Below are 17736 nucleotides of genomic sequence, written 5' to 3'. Positions count from 1 at the left end.
CACACACACACACACACACACACACACACACATGTTGGTGCAGCTATCATTATGAGGACTCTCCATAGACATAATGATTTTTATACTGTACAAACTATAGATTCTATCCCCTAACCCTAACCCTACCCCTAAACCTAACCCTCACACACACACACACATGTTGGTGCAGCTATCATTATGAGGACTCTCCATAGACATAATGATTTTTATACTGTACAAACTATAGATTCTATCCCCTAACCCTAACCCGACCCCTAAACCTAACCCTCACAAAAAACTTTCTGCATTTTTACATTTTCAATAAAACATCATTTAATATGTTATTTCCCTTGTGAGGACCACCCAAAAGATCCTCACAACCAGAAATGTCCTCACAGAACAGGTTGATTCTCAATACTTGGTCCTCACAAGTATAGCTAAACCTGCACACACACACACACAAACACACACACACTCTCACACTCTCGCACACGCGCACACTCACTCACTCACGCACACTCACTCACGCACACGCACACACAGACACGCACACAATCTAACTAAATAAGACCCCGTGGACTCTGGACATCTGTCTCTACAAACACACAGGAAATGATGTCAGAGCTAACTCTTACCTTGTGTAGCGATGTAGTGATTCGGCCTGTGATAGCCCTGAAACGAGAGAAAATCGAATTAAACTCTAAAATAAAAAAGCTATGTACTATGCATAAAGAAGCTTCGATCCAAAGTAACTTACAGTTTATTGAAGCTATATGCTAACAGTATGTGTTTTTCCGGGGAATCAAACCCATGACTTTGCCGTTGCAAGCACCATACTCTAGCAGTTGAACTACAGAAACTATATGACATACTGTAACTATTTCAGCTCTGTAGGTCCATACAATGCAAGTGAATGATGACCAGAACTCAAAAGCTCCAAAAAGCACATAAAGGCAGCATAAAAGTAATCCATACAACTCCAGTGGTTTAATCCATGTCTTCAGAAGTGATATGATAGGTTTGGGTGAGAAACAGTTCAATATTTCAGTCATTTTATGTAATAATTCTTCTCCTTCCCAGTAGGGGGCAATATGCATAAAGAATGTGAATCACCAAAAACAAAAGAATGAGAATGTAAAAGTGAAAGTGGAGATTTATAGCACATTGGAGCTTCAAAGTTCTGGTCACCATCCACTTGCATTGTATGGACCTACAGAGCTGAAATATCCTTCTAAAAATCTTCATTTGTGTTCAGCAGAAGAAAGAAAGTCATACACATCTGGGATGACATGAGGGTGAGTAAATGATGACAATTTTCATTTTTGGGTGAACTGTCCCTTTAAAGTCTCCCTTTTTACATTAGATCATCCCGTCAATTGCTACTTAAAAAATTCATGCTGGTCCAGTGAAAGCAAACAATGTCTCCATCAAGAATATTTCCAGTTATTGTTGTTGGTTGTTGGTTCAATCCCCACAGTCACCACCATTGTGTCCTTGAGCAAGGCACTTAACTCCAGGTTGCTCCAGGGGGATTGTCCCTGTAATAAGTGCACTGTAAGTCGCTTTGGATAAAAGCGTCTGCCAAATGCATAAATGTAAATGTAAATGTAGTTATGATTTCTTGCTGTCTCATGTCCCTTAATGGGCCGTCTCATCCAATTATAATGTCTCTCGTTTGGCCTCTCTTATAAAATAGATCTAAATGTATAATTATTAATTACATTACATACAGTATAATAACGTAAACCTAGTACACACAAACACATGCAGAAATAATCATTTCAAGCTGTTTTTTGAATCTATCAAAGGCCTGTGCTGTTGGTTTTGATGGGTTGAACACAAGCCATTAAGAGGCTCACAATCACTGCAGTCATTTTTTGGAATAAGTTGTCTATGACACACTTTGGAGATCCTCTGTTGGACACACACACACACACACACACACACACACACACTCAAAGACACGCAGGCGAACAGCAAACAAACAAAGACAAATGTGATAAAACAGAAATACATTTAGCGGCAGCCGAAGAGCGAGTTTATTGAGGGTGGGATAGAGGGAACTGTTAAAAGGCTTTTGGAGAATAAAAGACAGAACATGATCCATCCAGTCAGTCGTCAGCACGCGGCATGGCTAAGTACCCCAGAAATGAGCAGCAAAATCCCTTTCAGTAACAAGTGTCTTCAAAATGCATATACTCTTGTCTAATAATGACTGTGAGCTACGAGAACAAGTTCACTTAAGTATCCCAAACGTAAAGTGCAATAAACCCTCAGAGAGAGAGACAGAGATGGTAAATAATTTACGAGTGTGCATTTGTAAAGTGGCTCATGCTGCATTATGCATCAAGATTTGAGGAAGCTCCTTAAACTGTGCTAATAACCAGAGCTGACAAATGACGCCATAATCAGAGACAGCAGAACTAGAGAGAGAGACAGACAGAGGAAGGGGAGGTCGTTATGTTCATCTGATTGTGAACAGTTTAGTGTCACGGAGCTCTCTCATGTACTGAAAGGTTAACACAACAATTACAAGTCATTGATTGGCTAAAAGCACTATAGGGTAGAATATTCTATGAGACACAAAAGGAGGCCGAGAAACTCAGTCACCATTCACTATCATTGTCTGAAATGTAAAAAAAAAAAAATGACGTAATGAATGTTAATGGTGACTGAGGGTGCCGAAAATCTGCGAATGCAACATTTTCGGATCCGATTCGAGCTTCAGTTGCGTCTACTTGTGCGACTAGACAGTATGCCATGGCCCGACCAGATGTGATGCATTCATTCAAAACTATAAGTATGAAGTGAAAAATATCAAAAGATGTTGTCTTTAACTTTATTCTAAATGCCTGCTAAAACACGTTAGCAATGCCTAGCAACATGCTTAGCAATATCTAGCTACATGCTAAAATATGGTAGTAACACCTAGAAACATGCTAGGACATGTTAGCAATGCCTAGCTCTATCCATTTATCAGTATGTCAGTCTAACAACTTGTTAGCAACATGCTAAAATATGTTAGCAATGCCTAGTTACATGCTTAGCAATATCTAGCTACATGCTAAAATATGGTAGTAACACCTAGAAACATGCTAGAACATGGTAGTAACTTCTAGCAACATGCTAGAACATGTTAGCAATGCCTAGCTCTATCTATTTATCAGTATGTCAGTCTAATAACTTGTTAGCAACATGCTAAAACATGTTAGCAATGCCTAGTTACATGCTTAGCAATATCTAGGTACATGCTGAAATATGGTAGAAACACCTAGCGCTATCTATTTATCTGTATATCAGTCTAACAACTTGTTAGCAACATGCTAAACCATATTAGCAATGCCTAGTTACATGCTTAGGAATATCTAGCTACATGCTAAAGTATGGTAGCAACACCTAACAACATGCCAAAACATGTTAGCAATGCCTAGTTACATGCTTAGCAATATCTAGGTACATGCTGAAATATGGTAGTAACACCTAGCTCTATCTATTTATCTGTATATCAGCCTAACAACTTGCTAGCAACATGCTAAAACATGTTAGCAATCCCTATCAACATACTTAGCAATATCGAGCTACATGCTAGAACATGTTAGCAATGCCTAGCTCTATCTATTTATCAGTATGTCAGTCTAACAACTTGTTAGCAACATGCTAAATCATGTTAGCAATGCCTAGTTACATGCTTAGCAATATCTAGGTACATGCTGAAATATGGTAGTAACACCTAGCTCTATTTATCTGTATATCAGTCCAACAACTTGCTAGCAACATGCTAAAACATGTTAGCAATCCCTATCAAGATGCTTAGCAGTATCGAGCTACATGCTGAAATATGGTTGTAAAACCTAGCAACATGCTAGTATGTTGTAAGTGCACTTCAGTTTTTCTATCTGACAATTTATTTAACTAGCTGCTGGTTTGTCTCACTGTACTGTCTGTATAACCTTCAAACTTTTCAAACTTTATTCTTTTTTAATATGTTTGATATAAGTAAATAAGTACATTAAATAATTAATTTTGTTCATTCAATATTTGGTTAAAGTTTGGTCTGCTACATTTTGATACTGTACATGTTTTTGTTATTTTGCACATAATCGCATTTCAAACTAAAAAGTTTTATTTTTGTGGACTAAAATGAAAGAATATGGCATGATGAAATATTGACTAAATCTGAAGGACATTTGAATAAAAATACAAAAATTCTGACAAAAAACAAAACAAAACACGACAGGTTAAAATATAAGAGTTGTCAATTGTGTAACATTTGTTTGGTCACTCCATAATTCCCATGTTTCCATTTGTTATTTCATAGTTCTGATGGCTTTACTATTATTGTAAGATGCGTACAATAGTAATAAAGAATGAGTAGGTGTGTGGTTTCATGTAGGTGCGATCATGTATAAGTGTGTCATGACAGCATTTGTTGTGTGCGTGTGTTTTTGACTGATAGCAGGCGAGTGTGGCTTGATATATGCGTGTTGGGTTGCACGGTGACCTTTGGGAGAAGGCAATGCCAACTGTACTCACATCAACATAATTTGCATTAATATAATCAGAGTTCTGCTCGCCGTCCGGATTCTGCAGTCGCACACGCGAGTGATCATCTACAGAGAGAGACAGAGACAGTCATTAGTCTCTCACACTAATACACTCATTGTTTATCTTGTCTTTAAGTTCTTGTTGCTGTTGTTAATCTATATGAGCATCAAAATACATCTCAGTATCTGATACGGCTGTGACACGACTGCTCTCATGTTGCATGTATCAAGATAACAGATCTCTTTTAATCTCATCTTTATAAATGTCTTCCAGGCCACAGTGTGTACTAGACTCGTATTCTTGTTCAGGGAGCAGTAATGGTGCGCGAAACGACATATTTTCAAAATCAACTAGTCCATTGGTCTACTGGTGGGTCAAAACTCAATAATGGGTCAGACAAAAAAAAAGAAAGAAAAAAACAAAACGCTAATGCATATAATACATTATAAAATAATAAATGCAAAATAATAAACTGAACTAAGCATATAATTGTGTATAGTTAAGGCCAAATTGTACTTCAGTTTTTCCATCTAGCACACAGCACAAATGACACACATTTAACCATCAGCACAGTAAGCGCCCGTACTGACACGTCTGATGCATGCGCACTATGACTGCTTTGTGCTACTATTTAGTACAGTCAATAATACATGTGCAGACATCGTGCAAAGCCACGGTCCATGTCTTTGCGCATTCGATTAATGTCAGCTTTAGCACCCCGGCTGAGAATGCGACGTGTACTTGTGTTGTGAATTGCATTCTGAAACTTAACGCATGAAGTTTGCATAGCTAGAAGTGTTTGCATTCATGCACAATACGCACATGCGATGATGTTTCCATAGCGATTCTTCATCCGATTTTCATCCTTCTTGGCGGAGTCCCACGGCGCAGACTGACCCTCAAAAAAACTCTAGAGACAGAGATAGAGAGCGTATGAGAGGAGTCTTGTGTGGACTTTTTAAAATGTTAAAGCAAACATATTCATTTGTTCAGTTCTGTAAGGGAGGAAAGTGTGTTAGTTTGAGCATTTGAGGAGGGCCTGATTTCACACGCGTGTGTCAGACTCCACCCTCATCATGACGTTTGCTGGTGTGTAAAACTGTAGCCGTTCCCTGTGCACACCTCCTTAAATACAATAAAATTCAGTAAAATAAATCCTCATAGTCATGTCCAATGTGTCGTCCCTTTTTAAACCCTAAAAATGTATTTTTCTTAATCATTATTTTTGATTTTTTGATATGCTTGTAACAAGACAAAACTATTTGCCAACGGGGTAAAGAAAAAAACCTTGATTCAAAGGGAAAACAAGATTATATTTCTTAACGCATTGGCAAACAGTTTTTTCTTGTTATTAGCATAAACCCCACCAAATTTAGTTTTAATTCTCTGAGAGCAAGACTTAATGTATTATACCATTCTGCTCCTCATATATATTAATGTTGTTTTTAGATATTTTTACCTGAAAATAAGACAAAAATACAGTGATTTGTTTGCAGTGTTATGATTTGTATTTGTATTTTTTCCCAATTTGGAATGCCCAATTCCCAATGAGCTCTAAGTCCTCGTGGAGGCGTAGTGACTCGCCTCAAACTCGAATCTCAGTTGCCTCCGCGTCTGAGACCGTCAGTCTGCACATCTTATCACGTGGCTTTTTGAGCACGTTACCGTGGAGACATAGCGTGTGAGGAGGCTTCATGCCATTCTCCTCGGCATCCACGCACAACTCACCACGCGCCCCACCGAGAACGAACCACATTATAGTGACCACGAGGAGGTTACCCCATGTGACTCTACCCTCCCTAGCAACCGGGCCAATTTGGTTGCTTAGGAGATCTGGCTGGAGTCACTCAGCACGCCCTGGATTCGAACTCATGACTCCAGGTGTGCTAGTCAGCGTCAGTACTCGCTGAGATACCCAGACCCCTGCACTGTTGTTATGATTAGCATTTCTTGAACATCTGTTTAGGTGAGACAGACTTTATTAAACATGATAACTCTGTCAATCAGAACTTAAGCTGATAATAAAACTCTGAAAACTTGGTGATCGGTCATCGAATATCATGTACGTCGTACAGGCGAGTGTCATATTTTACAATCCATCATATTCCTCACTCTAATGACCAGGGGATTAAGACAAATGGGAATTCTCTTTAATGCTGCAGGCGTCTATCCCATGAGTGAAGACAGAAGCGTGTTTCTCATGAGAATTGCACGAGCTGTTTAATCTGTATTTGATGGAAATATTCACTGATGTCTGTCGCTCGAGGAGCTCTGGGCCTGACAGAACGACATATTTTTACTTACAGACCTTTATATGTTTCTGTAATGTTTGTGTGATATTTGTGCATGTATATAGTATGTAATCCTACAAATATTTTCTGAGTAAAAGAGTCTACCCACAAGTCTCTATGACATTCTGACACTCTCTAACAGGGACTATTTGAGTTCCGTTGCACAGTGAAATCCTCCTTTTATAATGTGAAAAGAACTCTGCACATGTCTCTGTTAAACCAGATTAGCAGACTTTCCTTAAACATTAAAAAGGAAAGCTTTGGGGCCTGGGTATCTCAGCGAGTATTGACGCTGACTATCACCCCTGGAGTCGCGAGTGTGAATCCAGGGTGTGCTGAGTGACTCCAGCCAGGTCTCCTAAGCAACCAAATTGGCCCGGTTGCTAGGGAGGGTAGAGTCACATGGGGTAACCTCCTCGTGGTCGCTATAATGTGGTTCTCGCTCTCGGTGGGGCGCGTGGTGAGTTGTGCGTGGATGCCGCAGAGAATAGTGTGAAGCCTCCACACACGCTACGTCTCCACGGTAACACGCTCAATAAGCTATGTGATAAAATGCATGGATTGACGGTCTCAGACGCGGAGGCAAATGAGATTTGTCCTCTGCCACCCGGAATAAGGCAAGTCACTACGCCACCATGAGGACTTAGAGCGCATTGGGAATTGGGCATTCCAAATTGGGAGAAAAAAAAAAAAAGGACAGTATTCTGAGATTTTTAGAGCAGAGGTGCTCAACTTAGACGAGGGCTGCATTCAAACCGCAAAAGATGCAACGGGCTGCAATTCTAGAATTAACAGCATGAGACTTCCACATCGACTTTCCTTTGTTGGCATCATATTGTAGCTCTTACAATAAACAGTTCAAGGTGAATGTGGAATTTCATCGCCACTAGTGGCACCAAACAGAATTGCAATCTGTTTGTCCGAGCGGTTCGACGTGTCAACTTCAGGCTCAACCGATGGCGTGAAACTGAAAATGCTATTTCTGTCATTATCTTTGCAATTCTGTTTGGTGCTGCTAGTGGCCCAGAAATGACACACTTCACCTTTAACTTCAAGTTGTGACCTGTGAAAATTAAAGTGCTAAATTATAAGTGCAACTCCTAATTTTCATGCGACTTGTGGTGGGTAATTATATTAAGTATACATAGGCATGTCAAGAGCCACAGAAATAATTAACTAAATACAAAATAAAAAATAGAGCTGCGGCTCTCCACCCAAAAATCATCTGATAAAGTCATAATGTGTTGAAAAATACGTATACGAGGGAATGAACTTCAAATGTATCTCTTTTCCTATATAATCTTTTATACTTTTAAACAAAGCTCCTCTGGGTGTTCACAGAATGTGTGTTATGCTGTGGATACCTGCAGAGGATGTCAGTCTATCAACTCTTTAAGAAGTCTATGGGGCAAGCGTACTGGAGGGTTTTATAGCAGTTATGTACTGGTTGAAATACTGGATATAACTTTACAAAGACATGGTTAATAAGTGATTCGATTTAACTAGTCTCATGCTAACATGTGTATTGTGTTTAAGAGTTATGATTTTATTTTTTTAAATCAGTGTATTCATGGTGCAATACATTTGCCTGCAATTGATTTAGTGTTTCCTGTTTCATTTAAAAGTCAAAATTATTGTCTGTTGTAATCAGCTGCGTTGCCCAGAATACACTGAGAAAAACGAAAGAAACTTTTCTGTTGAGTATTTTAGTCTTGGTTTCCACTAAAAATATCCCAACATTCTTTAAACAAAATACATTTACCTGAGAAGCAAAATGTCTTGTGTTCAGCTAAATCTAACAACATTTATGCTTATTACAAGAAAAAAAGACTAGATTCATAGGCAAACAAGTATATTTATCTTGACCCATTAGCAAATAGTTTTTTCTTAAGCATAAACCCCACCAAATTTGATTGATTTCTCTGAAAGCAAGACTTAATATCTTATACCATTCTGCTTTCTTAAGTAAATTAATCTTGTTTAGATATTCTTACCTGAATATAAGACAAAAACTTTATTTTCTGTTTATGTACAGTGGCGGAGCTAGGGGGTGGCCGTGGCCACCATGGACCGAAGCCTGGCCACCCCATTGGCCACCCCACTCGCAACTGCCGCTTTGGTCATTTTTGGTCTTGGGCAAAATTTAGTTTTTAGAGTTGAACTGTCTCTGTACAACCGCAACACACAGGAGTCTTAACATGTGTTCACACCAAGGTCACCGCACCTCTCTGTCCCGGGTGTCACTGTATACCCCCCCCCCCCGATGATACGGAAATACTGCATGAAATTTCTGTGCCACTACAGACTGAACGCAGGCCCCTGCCAGGCCACCCCTGTGAAAAACTCCTGGCTCCGCCCCTGTTTAAGTACACACACACACACACATGTTGGTGCAGCTATCATTATGAGGACTCTCCATAGACATAATGATTTTTATACTGTATGAACTATAGATTCTATCCCCTAACCCTAACCCTACCCCTAAACCTAACCCTCACACACACACACACACACACACACACACACTCACACTCATGTTGGTGCAGCTATCATTATGAGGACTCTCCATAGACATAATGATTTTTATACTGTATGAACTATAGATTATATCCCCTAACCCTAACCCTACCCCTAAACCTAACCCTCACAAAAAACTTTCTGCATTTTTACATTTTCAATAAAACATCGTTTAGTATATTTCTTAAGCGATTTGGATTATGGGGACACTAGAAATGTCCTCATAAAGCACATTTATAGCATAATACCCTTGTAATTACCAGTTTATAACCTAAAAAAATGTCCTCGTACATACACGCTCACACAGGCACACACAGACACACAGGTACACACACATACAGACACACAGACACACTCTCTCTCACACACACACACACACACACACACACACTCACACAGACACAGACACACACAGAGACAGAGACACAGACACACAGACACAGAGACACAGAGACACAGACACACACACACAGAGACACAGACACACACACACAGAGACACAGACACACACACAGAGACACAGACACACACACAGAGACACAGACACACACACAGAGACACAGACACACACACAGAGACACAGAGACACAGACACACAAAGACACAGACACACAAAGACACAGACACACAAAGACACACACACACACACACACACACACAAAGACACAGACACAGAGACACACACACTCACACAGAGACACAGAGACACACAGACACAGAGACACACAGACACAGAGACACACAGACACACACACAGAGACACACACACAGACACACACACACACAGAGACACAGAGACACACACACACACACAGACACACACACACAGAGACACAGAGACACACGCTCACACAGGCACACATGCTCACACAGGCACACACACACACACACACACACACAGACACTCACACACACAAAGCTTTAATTTTTTCTCTGTTTCAAGAGAAATTAAGGCCATGTCATGTCAAGGCTAGCAAAATGACATTGGGTGAAATTTCTAAAACTTCTGAAAACTGTTGAAATAGACATGGAGTCAATGTAGCATGAATAAAAACAGGGACAATAAACCTAAAGTGGCAAACAAACGAGCAATAAAAGCTTAAAGTGGGATAAAACGCATACTGTCAAGTTCGTACAGTTTAATATAACACACAGATTGCATCAGTCCTGTACATCTCAATGCATAGTTGCAACAGCATGTTAGAAAATTCTGCAGTGTGTCAGATTCTCAGTTAAAGCAGGACAGAAAGCATTTCACAGGCACTATGCAGATGGTGCACTGAAAATGGACAAAAATGGCCAATAGTGGCTGGCACTGGGGTTTTCATCATTTTCATGTGTGCACTGTCAAATGCTTTCTAAAGAAAACATTCTACATACAGCTCAAAACACATTTACAGCTATTGTTGATGTTCCTAAAGCCAGTTTGTAGTCAGTCATTTTACAGAGTCTCAAGATAAAACAAGCTGGGCTTTGCGCTTGAAAACATGAACATTTGTAGAGTTACAAATGAACCAAATGAAGTGAGATCTTACCTCATTGATCTGCTCCACAGATAACGTACAGAACCATCAAAGGAGAGGTCAGAGAGAGACACAGTGTGTAAGTGAACAGAATTGAGGGGACAAAACCACTGTTAACTTTAGCATAAACCACTAACACAAACAAATAGGTCAGAATAAAAGTACAGCATGTAGGCCCAGCGTACAGAAATGATTTATTATATGGCTTGTGGCTGTTTAAACCCAGGAGGCTTTTATAAAGGCCACTAGTGTGTTTGCGTGTGTTTGAGGGTCTATAGCATGTGTGCGTTCTGTGTATGGAGAGTATCTGTGTGCTGTGACATCTTCATTTATAATAGAACAGAGCTGCAGGACATGTAGAGATCATAAACCCCAGTGTGCACCAACAACAGACAGGTCACACTCTCACACCGTATATTATTAACTACACTGAGAGACTTAATCACTGATTAACAGAGGAGAGAATGAGAAGTAGAGAGATGTGACGAGATGAGAAGATATAAATGATGAGATGAGAATAAAAGAGAACAGATGACACGAGACTAGAAAAGGAAAAAAGAGACGAGAAGAGACAAGAGAAAAAATGAGAAGATAAAAGATGAGAATAAGAAAACAGAACTGATGAGACTAGAAGAGGAAAAAAACGTGAGGAGATGAGACGAGAAGAGAAGAGATGAGACGAGAAGAGAAAATATGAGAGGGGAAGAGACAAGAACAAAAGAGAAGAGACAAGAAAAGAAAAGAGGTGAGGAGAGATGAGAAGAGAAAAGAAGAGGTGAGAAGAGAAGAGATGAGGAGAGAAAAGAGACAAAAAAATAAAAGAGGTGAGAAGAGATGAAGAGATATGAAGAAACAAGAAAAGAAAAGGAAATGAAAAGAGATGAGAAGAGACAAGACGACGTGAGAAGAGACAAGAAAAGAAAAGAGGTGAGAAGAGATGAAAAGACACAAGAAGAGAAAAGACGTGAGAAGAGACGAGAAAAGAAGAGGTGAGAAGAGACAAGAAAAGAAGAGGTGAGAAGAGATGAAAAGAGACAAGAAGGTGAGAAGAGATGAAGAGACGAGAAGAGATGAGAAAAGAAGAGGTGAGAAGAGAAGAGAAAAGAAGAGGTGAGAAGAGACGAGAAAAGAAGAGGTGAGAAGAGACGAGAAAAGAAGAGGTGAGAAGAGAAGAGAAAAGAAGAGGTGAGAAGAGACGAGAAAGTAAGACGTGAGAAGAGACGAGAAAACAAGAGGTGAGAAGAGATGAAAAGAGACAAGAAGGTGAGAAGAGATGAAGAGACGAGAAGAGACAAGAAAAGAAGAGGTGAGAAGAGATGAGACAAGAAAAGAAGAGGTGAGAAGAGACGAGAAAAGAAGAGGTGAGAAGAGACAAGAAAAGAAGAGGTGAGAAGAGACAAGAAAAGAAGAGGTGAGAAGAGATGAGAAAAGAAGAGGTGAGAAGAGACGAGAAAAGAAGAGGTGAGAAGAGATGAGAAAAGAAGAGGTGAGAAGAGATGAGAAAAGAGGTGAGAAGAGACGAGAAAAGAAGAGGTGAGGAGATGAGAAAAGAAGAGGTGAGAAGAGACAAGAAAAGAAGAGGTGAGAAGAGACAAGAAAAGAAGAGGTGAGGAGACGAGAAAAGAAGACATGAGAAGAGACGAGAAAAGAAGAGGTGAGAAGAGATGAAAAGAGACAAGAAGGTGAGAAGAGATGAAGAGACGAGAAAAGAAGAGGTGAGGAGACGAGAAAAGAAGACATGAGAAGAGACGAGAAAAGAAGAGGTGAGAAGAGATGAAAAGAGACAAGAAGGTGAGAAGAGATGAAGAGACGAGAAAAGAAGAGGTGAGAAGAGACGAGAAAAGAAGAGGTGAGAAGAGACGAGAAAAGAAGAGGTGAGAAGAGACGAGAAAAGAAGAGGTGAGAAGAGACGAGAAAAGAAGAGGTGAGGAGACGAGAAAAGAAGACGTGAGAAGAGACGAGAAAAGAAGAGGTGAGAAGAGACAAGAAAAGAAGAGGTGAGGAGACGAGAAAAGAAGACGTGAGAAGAGACGAGAAAAGAAGAGGTGAGAAGAGACGAGAAAAGAAGAGGTGAGAAGAGATGAAAAGAGACAAGAAGGTGAGAAGAGATGAAGAGACGAGAAGAGATGAGAAAAGAAGAGGTGAGAAGAGAAGAGAAAAGAAGAGGTGAGAAGAGACGAGAAAAGAAGAGGTGAGAAGAGACGAGAAAAGAAGAGGTGAGAAGAGACGAGAAAAGAAGAGGTGAGGAGATGAGAAAAGAAGAGGTGAGAAGAGACAAGAAAAGAAGAGGTGAGAAGAGACAAGAAAAGAAGAGGTGAGAAGAGACAAGAAAAGAAGACGTGAGGAGACGAGAAAAGAAGAGGCGAGAAGAGATGAAAAGAGACAAGAAGGTGAGAAGAGATGAAGAGACGAGAAAAGAAGAGGTGAGAAGAGATGAAAAGAGACAAGAAGGTGAGAAGAGATGAAGAGACGAGAAGAGACAAGAAAAGAAGAGGTGAGAAGAGACGAGAAAAGAAGAGGTGAGAAGAGACGAGAAAAGAAGAGGTGAGAAGAGACAAGAAAAGAAGAGGTGAGAAGAGATGAGAAAAGAAGAGGTGAGAAGAGACAAGAAAAGAAGAGGTGAGAAGAGATGAGAAAAGAAGAGGTGAGAAGAGATGAAAAGAGACGAGAAAAGAAGAGGTGAGAAGAGATGAAAAGAAACGAGAAGGTGAGAAGAGATGAAGAGACGAGAAAAGACAAGAAAAGAAGAGGTGAGAAGAGATGAGAAAAAGAGGTGAGAACAGACGAGAAAAGAAGAGGTGAGAAGAGACAAGAAAAGAAGAGGTGAGAAGAGATGAAAAGAGACGAGAAAAGAAGAGGTGAGAAGAGATGAGAAAAGAGGTGAGAAGAGACGAGAAAAGAAGAGGTGAGGAGATGAGAAAAGAAGAGGTGAGAAGAGACAAGAAAAGAAGAGGTGAGAAGAGACAAGAAAAGAAGAGGTGAGGAGACGAGAAAAGAAGACATGAGAAAAGACGAGAAAAGAAGAGGTGAGAAGAGATGAAAAGAGACAAGAAGGTGAGAAGAGATGAAGAGACGAGAAAAGAAGAGGTGAGAAGAGACGAGAAAAGAAGAGGTGAGAAGAGATGAGAAAAGAAGAGGTGAGAAGAGACAAGAAAAGAAGAGGTGAGAAGAGACAAGAAAAGAAGAGGTGAGAAGAGATGAGAAAAGAAGAGGTGAGAAGAGATGAAAAGAGACGAGAAAAGAAGAGGTGAGAAGAGATGAAAAGAAACGAGAAGGTGAGAAGAGATGAAGAGACGAGAAAAGACAAGAAAAGAAGAGGTGAGAAGAGATGAGAAAAAGAGGTGAGAACAGACGAGAAAAGAAGAGGTGAGAAGAGACAAGAAAAGAAGAGGTGAGAAGAGATGAAAAGAGACGAGAAAAGAAGAGGTGAGAAGAGATGAGAAAAGAGGTGAGAAGAGACGAGAAAAGAAGAGGTGAGGAGATGAGAAAAGAAGAGGTGAGAAGAGACAAGAAAAGAAGAGGTGAGAAGAGACAAGAAAAGAAGAGGTGAGGAGACGAGAAAAGAAGACATGAGAAGAGACGAGAAAAGAAGAGGTGAGAAGAGATGAAAAGAGACAAGAAGGTGAGAAGAGATGAAGAGACGAGAAAAGAAGAGGTGAGAAGAGACGAGAAAAGAAGAGGTGAGAAGAGACGAGAAAAGAAGAGGTGAGAAGAGACGAGAAAAGAAGAGGTGAGGAGACGAGAAAAGAAGAGGTGAGAAGAGACGAGAAAAGAAGAGGTGAGAAGAGACGAGAAAAGAAGAGGTGAGGAGACGAGAAAAGAAGACGTGAGAAGAGACGAGAAAAGAAGAGGTGAGAAGAGACAAGAAAAGAAGAGGTGAGAAGAGGCGAGAAAAGAAGAGGTGAGAAGAGACGAGAAAAGAAGAGGTGAGAAGAGACAATAAAAGAAGAGGTGAGAAGAGACAATAAAAGAAGAGGTGAGAAGAGACAAGAAGACATGAGAAGAGACAAGAAAAGAAGAGGTGAGAAGAGATGAGAAAAGAAGAGGTGAGAAGAGACAAGAAGAGGTGAGAAGAGATGAGAAGAGGTGAGAAGAGATGAGAAAAGAAGATGTGAGAAGAGATAAAAAGAGACAAGAAAAGAAGAGGTGAGAAGAGATGAGAAAAGAAGAGGTGAGAAGAGATGAGAAAAGAAGAGGTGAGAAGAGATGAGAAGAGGTGAGAAGAGATGAGAAGAGGTGAGAAGAGATGAGAAAAGAAGAGGTGAGAAGAGACAAGAAAAGAAGAGGTGAGAAGAGACAAGAAAAGAAGAGGTGAGAAGAGACGAGAAAAGAAGAGGTGAGAAGAGACGAGAAAAGAAGAGGTGAGAAGAGATGAGAAAAGAAGAGGTGAGAAGAGATGAAAAGAGACGAGAAAAGAAGAGGTGAGAAGAGATGAGAAAAGAGGTGAGAAGAGACGAGAAAAGAAGAGGTGAGGAGATGAGAAAAGAAGAGGTGAGAAGAGACAAGAAAAGAAGAGGTGAGAAGAGACAAGAAAAGAAGAGGTGAGGAGACGAGAAAAGAAGACATGAGAAGAGACGAGAAAAGAAGAGGTGAGAAGAGATGAAAAGAGACAAGAAGGTGAGAAGAGATGAAGAGACGAGAAAAGAAGAGGTGAGGAGACGAGAAAAGAAGACATGAGAAGAGACGAGAAAAGAAGAGGTGAGAAGAGATGAAAAGAGACAAGAAGGTGAGAAGAGATGAAGAGACGAGAAAAGAAGAGGTGAGAAGAGACGAGAAAAGAAGAGGTGAGAAGAGACGAGAAAAGAAGAGGTGAGAAGAGACGAGAAAAGAAGAGGTGAGGAGACGAGAAAAGAAGACGTGAGAAGAGACGAGAAAAGAAGAGGTGAGAAGAGACAAGAAAAGAAGAGGTGAGGAGACGAGAAAAGAAGACGTGAGAAGAGACGAGAAAAGAAGAGGTGAGAAGAGACGAGAAAAGAAGAGGTGAGAAGAGACAAGAAAAGAAGAGGTGAGGAGACGAGAAAAGAAGACATGAGAAGAGACGAGAAAAGAAGAGGTGAGAAGAGATGAAAAGAGACAAGAAGGTGAGAAGAGATGAAGAGACGAGAAAAGAAGAGGTGAGAAGAGACGAGAAAAGAAGAGGTGAGAAGAGACGAGAAAAGAAGAGGTGAGAAGAGATGAGAAAAGAAGAGGTGAGAAGAGACAAGAAAAGAAGAGGTGAGAAGAGATGAGAAAAGAAGAGGTGAGAAGAGATGAAAAGAGACGAGAAAAGAAGAGGTGAGAAGAGATGAAAAGAAACGAGAAGGTGAGAAGAGATGAAGAGACGAGAAAAGACAAGAAAAGAAGAGGTGAGAAGAGATGAGAAAAAGAGGTGAGAACAGACGAGAAAAGAAGAGGTGAGAAGAGACAAGAAAAGAAGAGGTGAGAAGAGATGAAAAGAGACGAGAAAAGAAGAGGTGAGAAGAGATGAGAAAAGAGGTGAGAAGAGACGAGAAAAGAAGAGGTGAGGAGATGAGAAAAGAAGAGGTGAGAAGAGACAAGAAAAGAAGAGGTGAGAAGAGACAAGAAAAGAAGAGGTGAGGAGACGAGAAAAGAAGACATGAGAAGAGACGAGAAAAGAAGAGGTGAGAAGAGATGAAAAGAGACAAGAAGGTGAGAAGAGATGAAGAGACGAGAAAAGAAGAGGTGAGAAGAGACGAGAAAAGAAGAGGTGAGAAGAGACGAGAAAAGAAGAGGTGAGGAGACGAGAAAAGAAGACGTGAGAAGAGACGAGAAAAGAAGAGGTGAGAAGAGACGAGAAAAGAAGAGGTGAGGAGACGAGAAAAGAAGACGTGAGAAGAGACGAGAAAAGAAGAGGTGAGAAGAGACAAGAAAAGAAGAGGTGAGAAGAGGCGAGAAAAGAAGAGGTGAGAAGAGACGAGAAAAGATGAGGTGAGAAGAGACAATAAAAGAAGAGGTGAGAAGAGACAATAAAAGAAGAGGTGAGAAGAGACAAGAAGACATGAGAAGAGACAAGAAAAGAAGAGGTGAGAAGAGATGAGAAAAGAAGAGGTGAGAAGAGATGAGAAGAGGTGAGAAGAGATGAGAAAAGAAGATGTGAGAAGAGATAAAAAGAGACAAGAAAAGAAGAGGTGAGAAGAGATGAGAAAAGAAGAGGTGAGAAGAGATGAGAAAAGAAGAGGTGAGAAGAGATGAGAAAAGAAGAGGTGAGAAGAGATGAGAAGAGGTGAGAAGAGATGAGAAAAGAAGAGGTGAGAAGAGACAAGAAAAGAAGAGGTGAGAAGAGACGAGAAAAGAAGAGGTGAGAAGAGATGAGAAAAGAAGAGGTGAGAAGAGACGAGAAAAGAAGAGGTGAGAAGAGACGAGAAAAGAAGAGGTGAGAAGAGACAAGAAAAGAAGAGGTGAGAAGAGACAAGAAAAGAAGAGGTGAGAAGAGACGAGAAAAGAAGAGGTGAGAAGAGATGAGAAAAGAAGAGGTGAGAAGAGACAAGAAAAGAAGAGGTGAGAAGAGATGAGAAAAGAAGAGGTGAGAAGAGATGAGAAAAGAAGAGGTGAGAAGAGACGAGAAAAGAAGAGGTGAGAAGAGACGAGAAAAGAAGAGGTGAGAAGAGACGAGAAAAGAAGAGGTGAGAAGAGACAAGAAAAGACGACATGAGAAGAGACAAGAAAAGAAGAGGTGAGAAGAGACAAGAAAAGAAGAGGTGAGAAGAGATGAGAAAAGAAGAGGTGAGAAGAGATGAAAAGAGACGAGAAAAGAAGAGGTGAGAAGAGATGAAGAGATGAGAAGAGACAAGAAGAGGTGAGAAGAGATGAGAAGAGGTGAGAACAGACAAGAAAAGAAGAGGTGAGAAGAGACAAGAAAAGAAGAGGTGAGAAGAGATGAA

The 17736-nt window shown here is 40.3% G+C and overlaps 1 protein-coding gene across 6 annotated transcripts in view; it reads right to left on the bottom strand.

Annotated features, from left to right (window-relative positions):
- LOC127441321 (receptor-type tyrosine-protein phosphatase mu-like) overlaps positions 1 to 17736 on the bottom strand; it is a 355708-nt gene that overhangs the window by 43674 nt on the left and 294298 nt on the right. For all 6 annotated transcript variants that reach the window (XM_051698588.1, XM_051698590.1, XM_051698589.1 and 3 more), the window contains 3 exons: positions 5347 to 5434; positions 4513 to 4589; positions 615 to 651 (listed from right to left, as the gene is read on the bottom strand). In XM_051698588.1, the coding sequence (XP_051554548.1) occupies positions 615 to 651; positions 4513 to 4589; positions 5347 to 5434 (202 nt within the window). The remainder of the gene's footprint in view (positions 1 to 614; positions 652 to 4512; positions 4590 to 5346; positions 5435 to 17736) is intronic.

Source organism: Myxocyprinus asiaticus, chromosome 5, assembly GCF_019703515.2.
Source record: "Myxocyprinus asiaticus isolate MX2 ecotype Aquarium Trade chromosome 5, UBuf_Myxa_2, whole genome shotgun sequence".
NCBI lineage: Eukaryota > Metazoa > Chordata > Actinopteri > Cypriniformes > Catostomidae > Myxocyprinus > Myxocyprinus asiaticus.
This window is presented reverse-complemented; position numbering and strand designations above follow the sequence as displayed.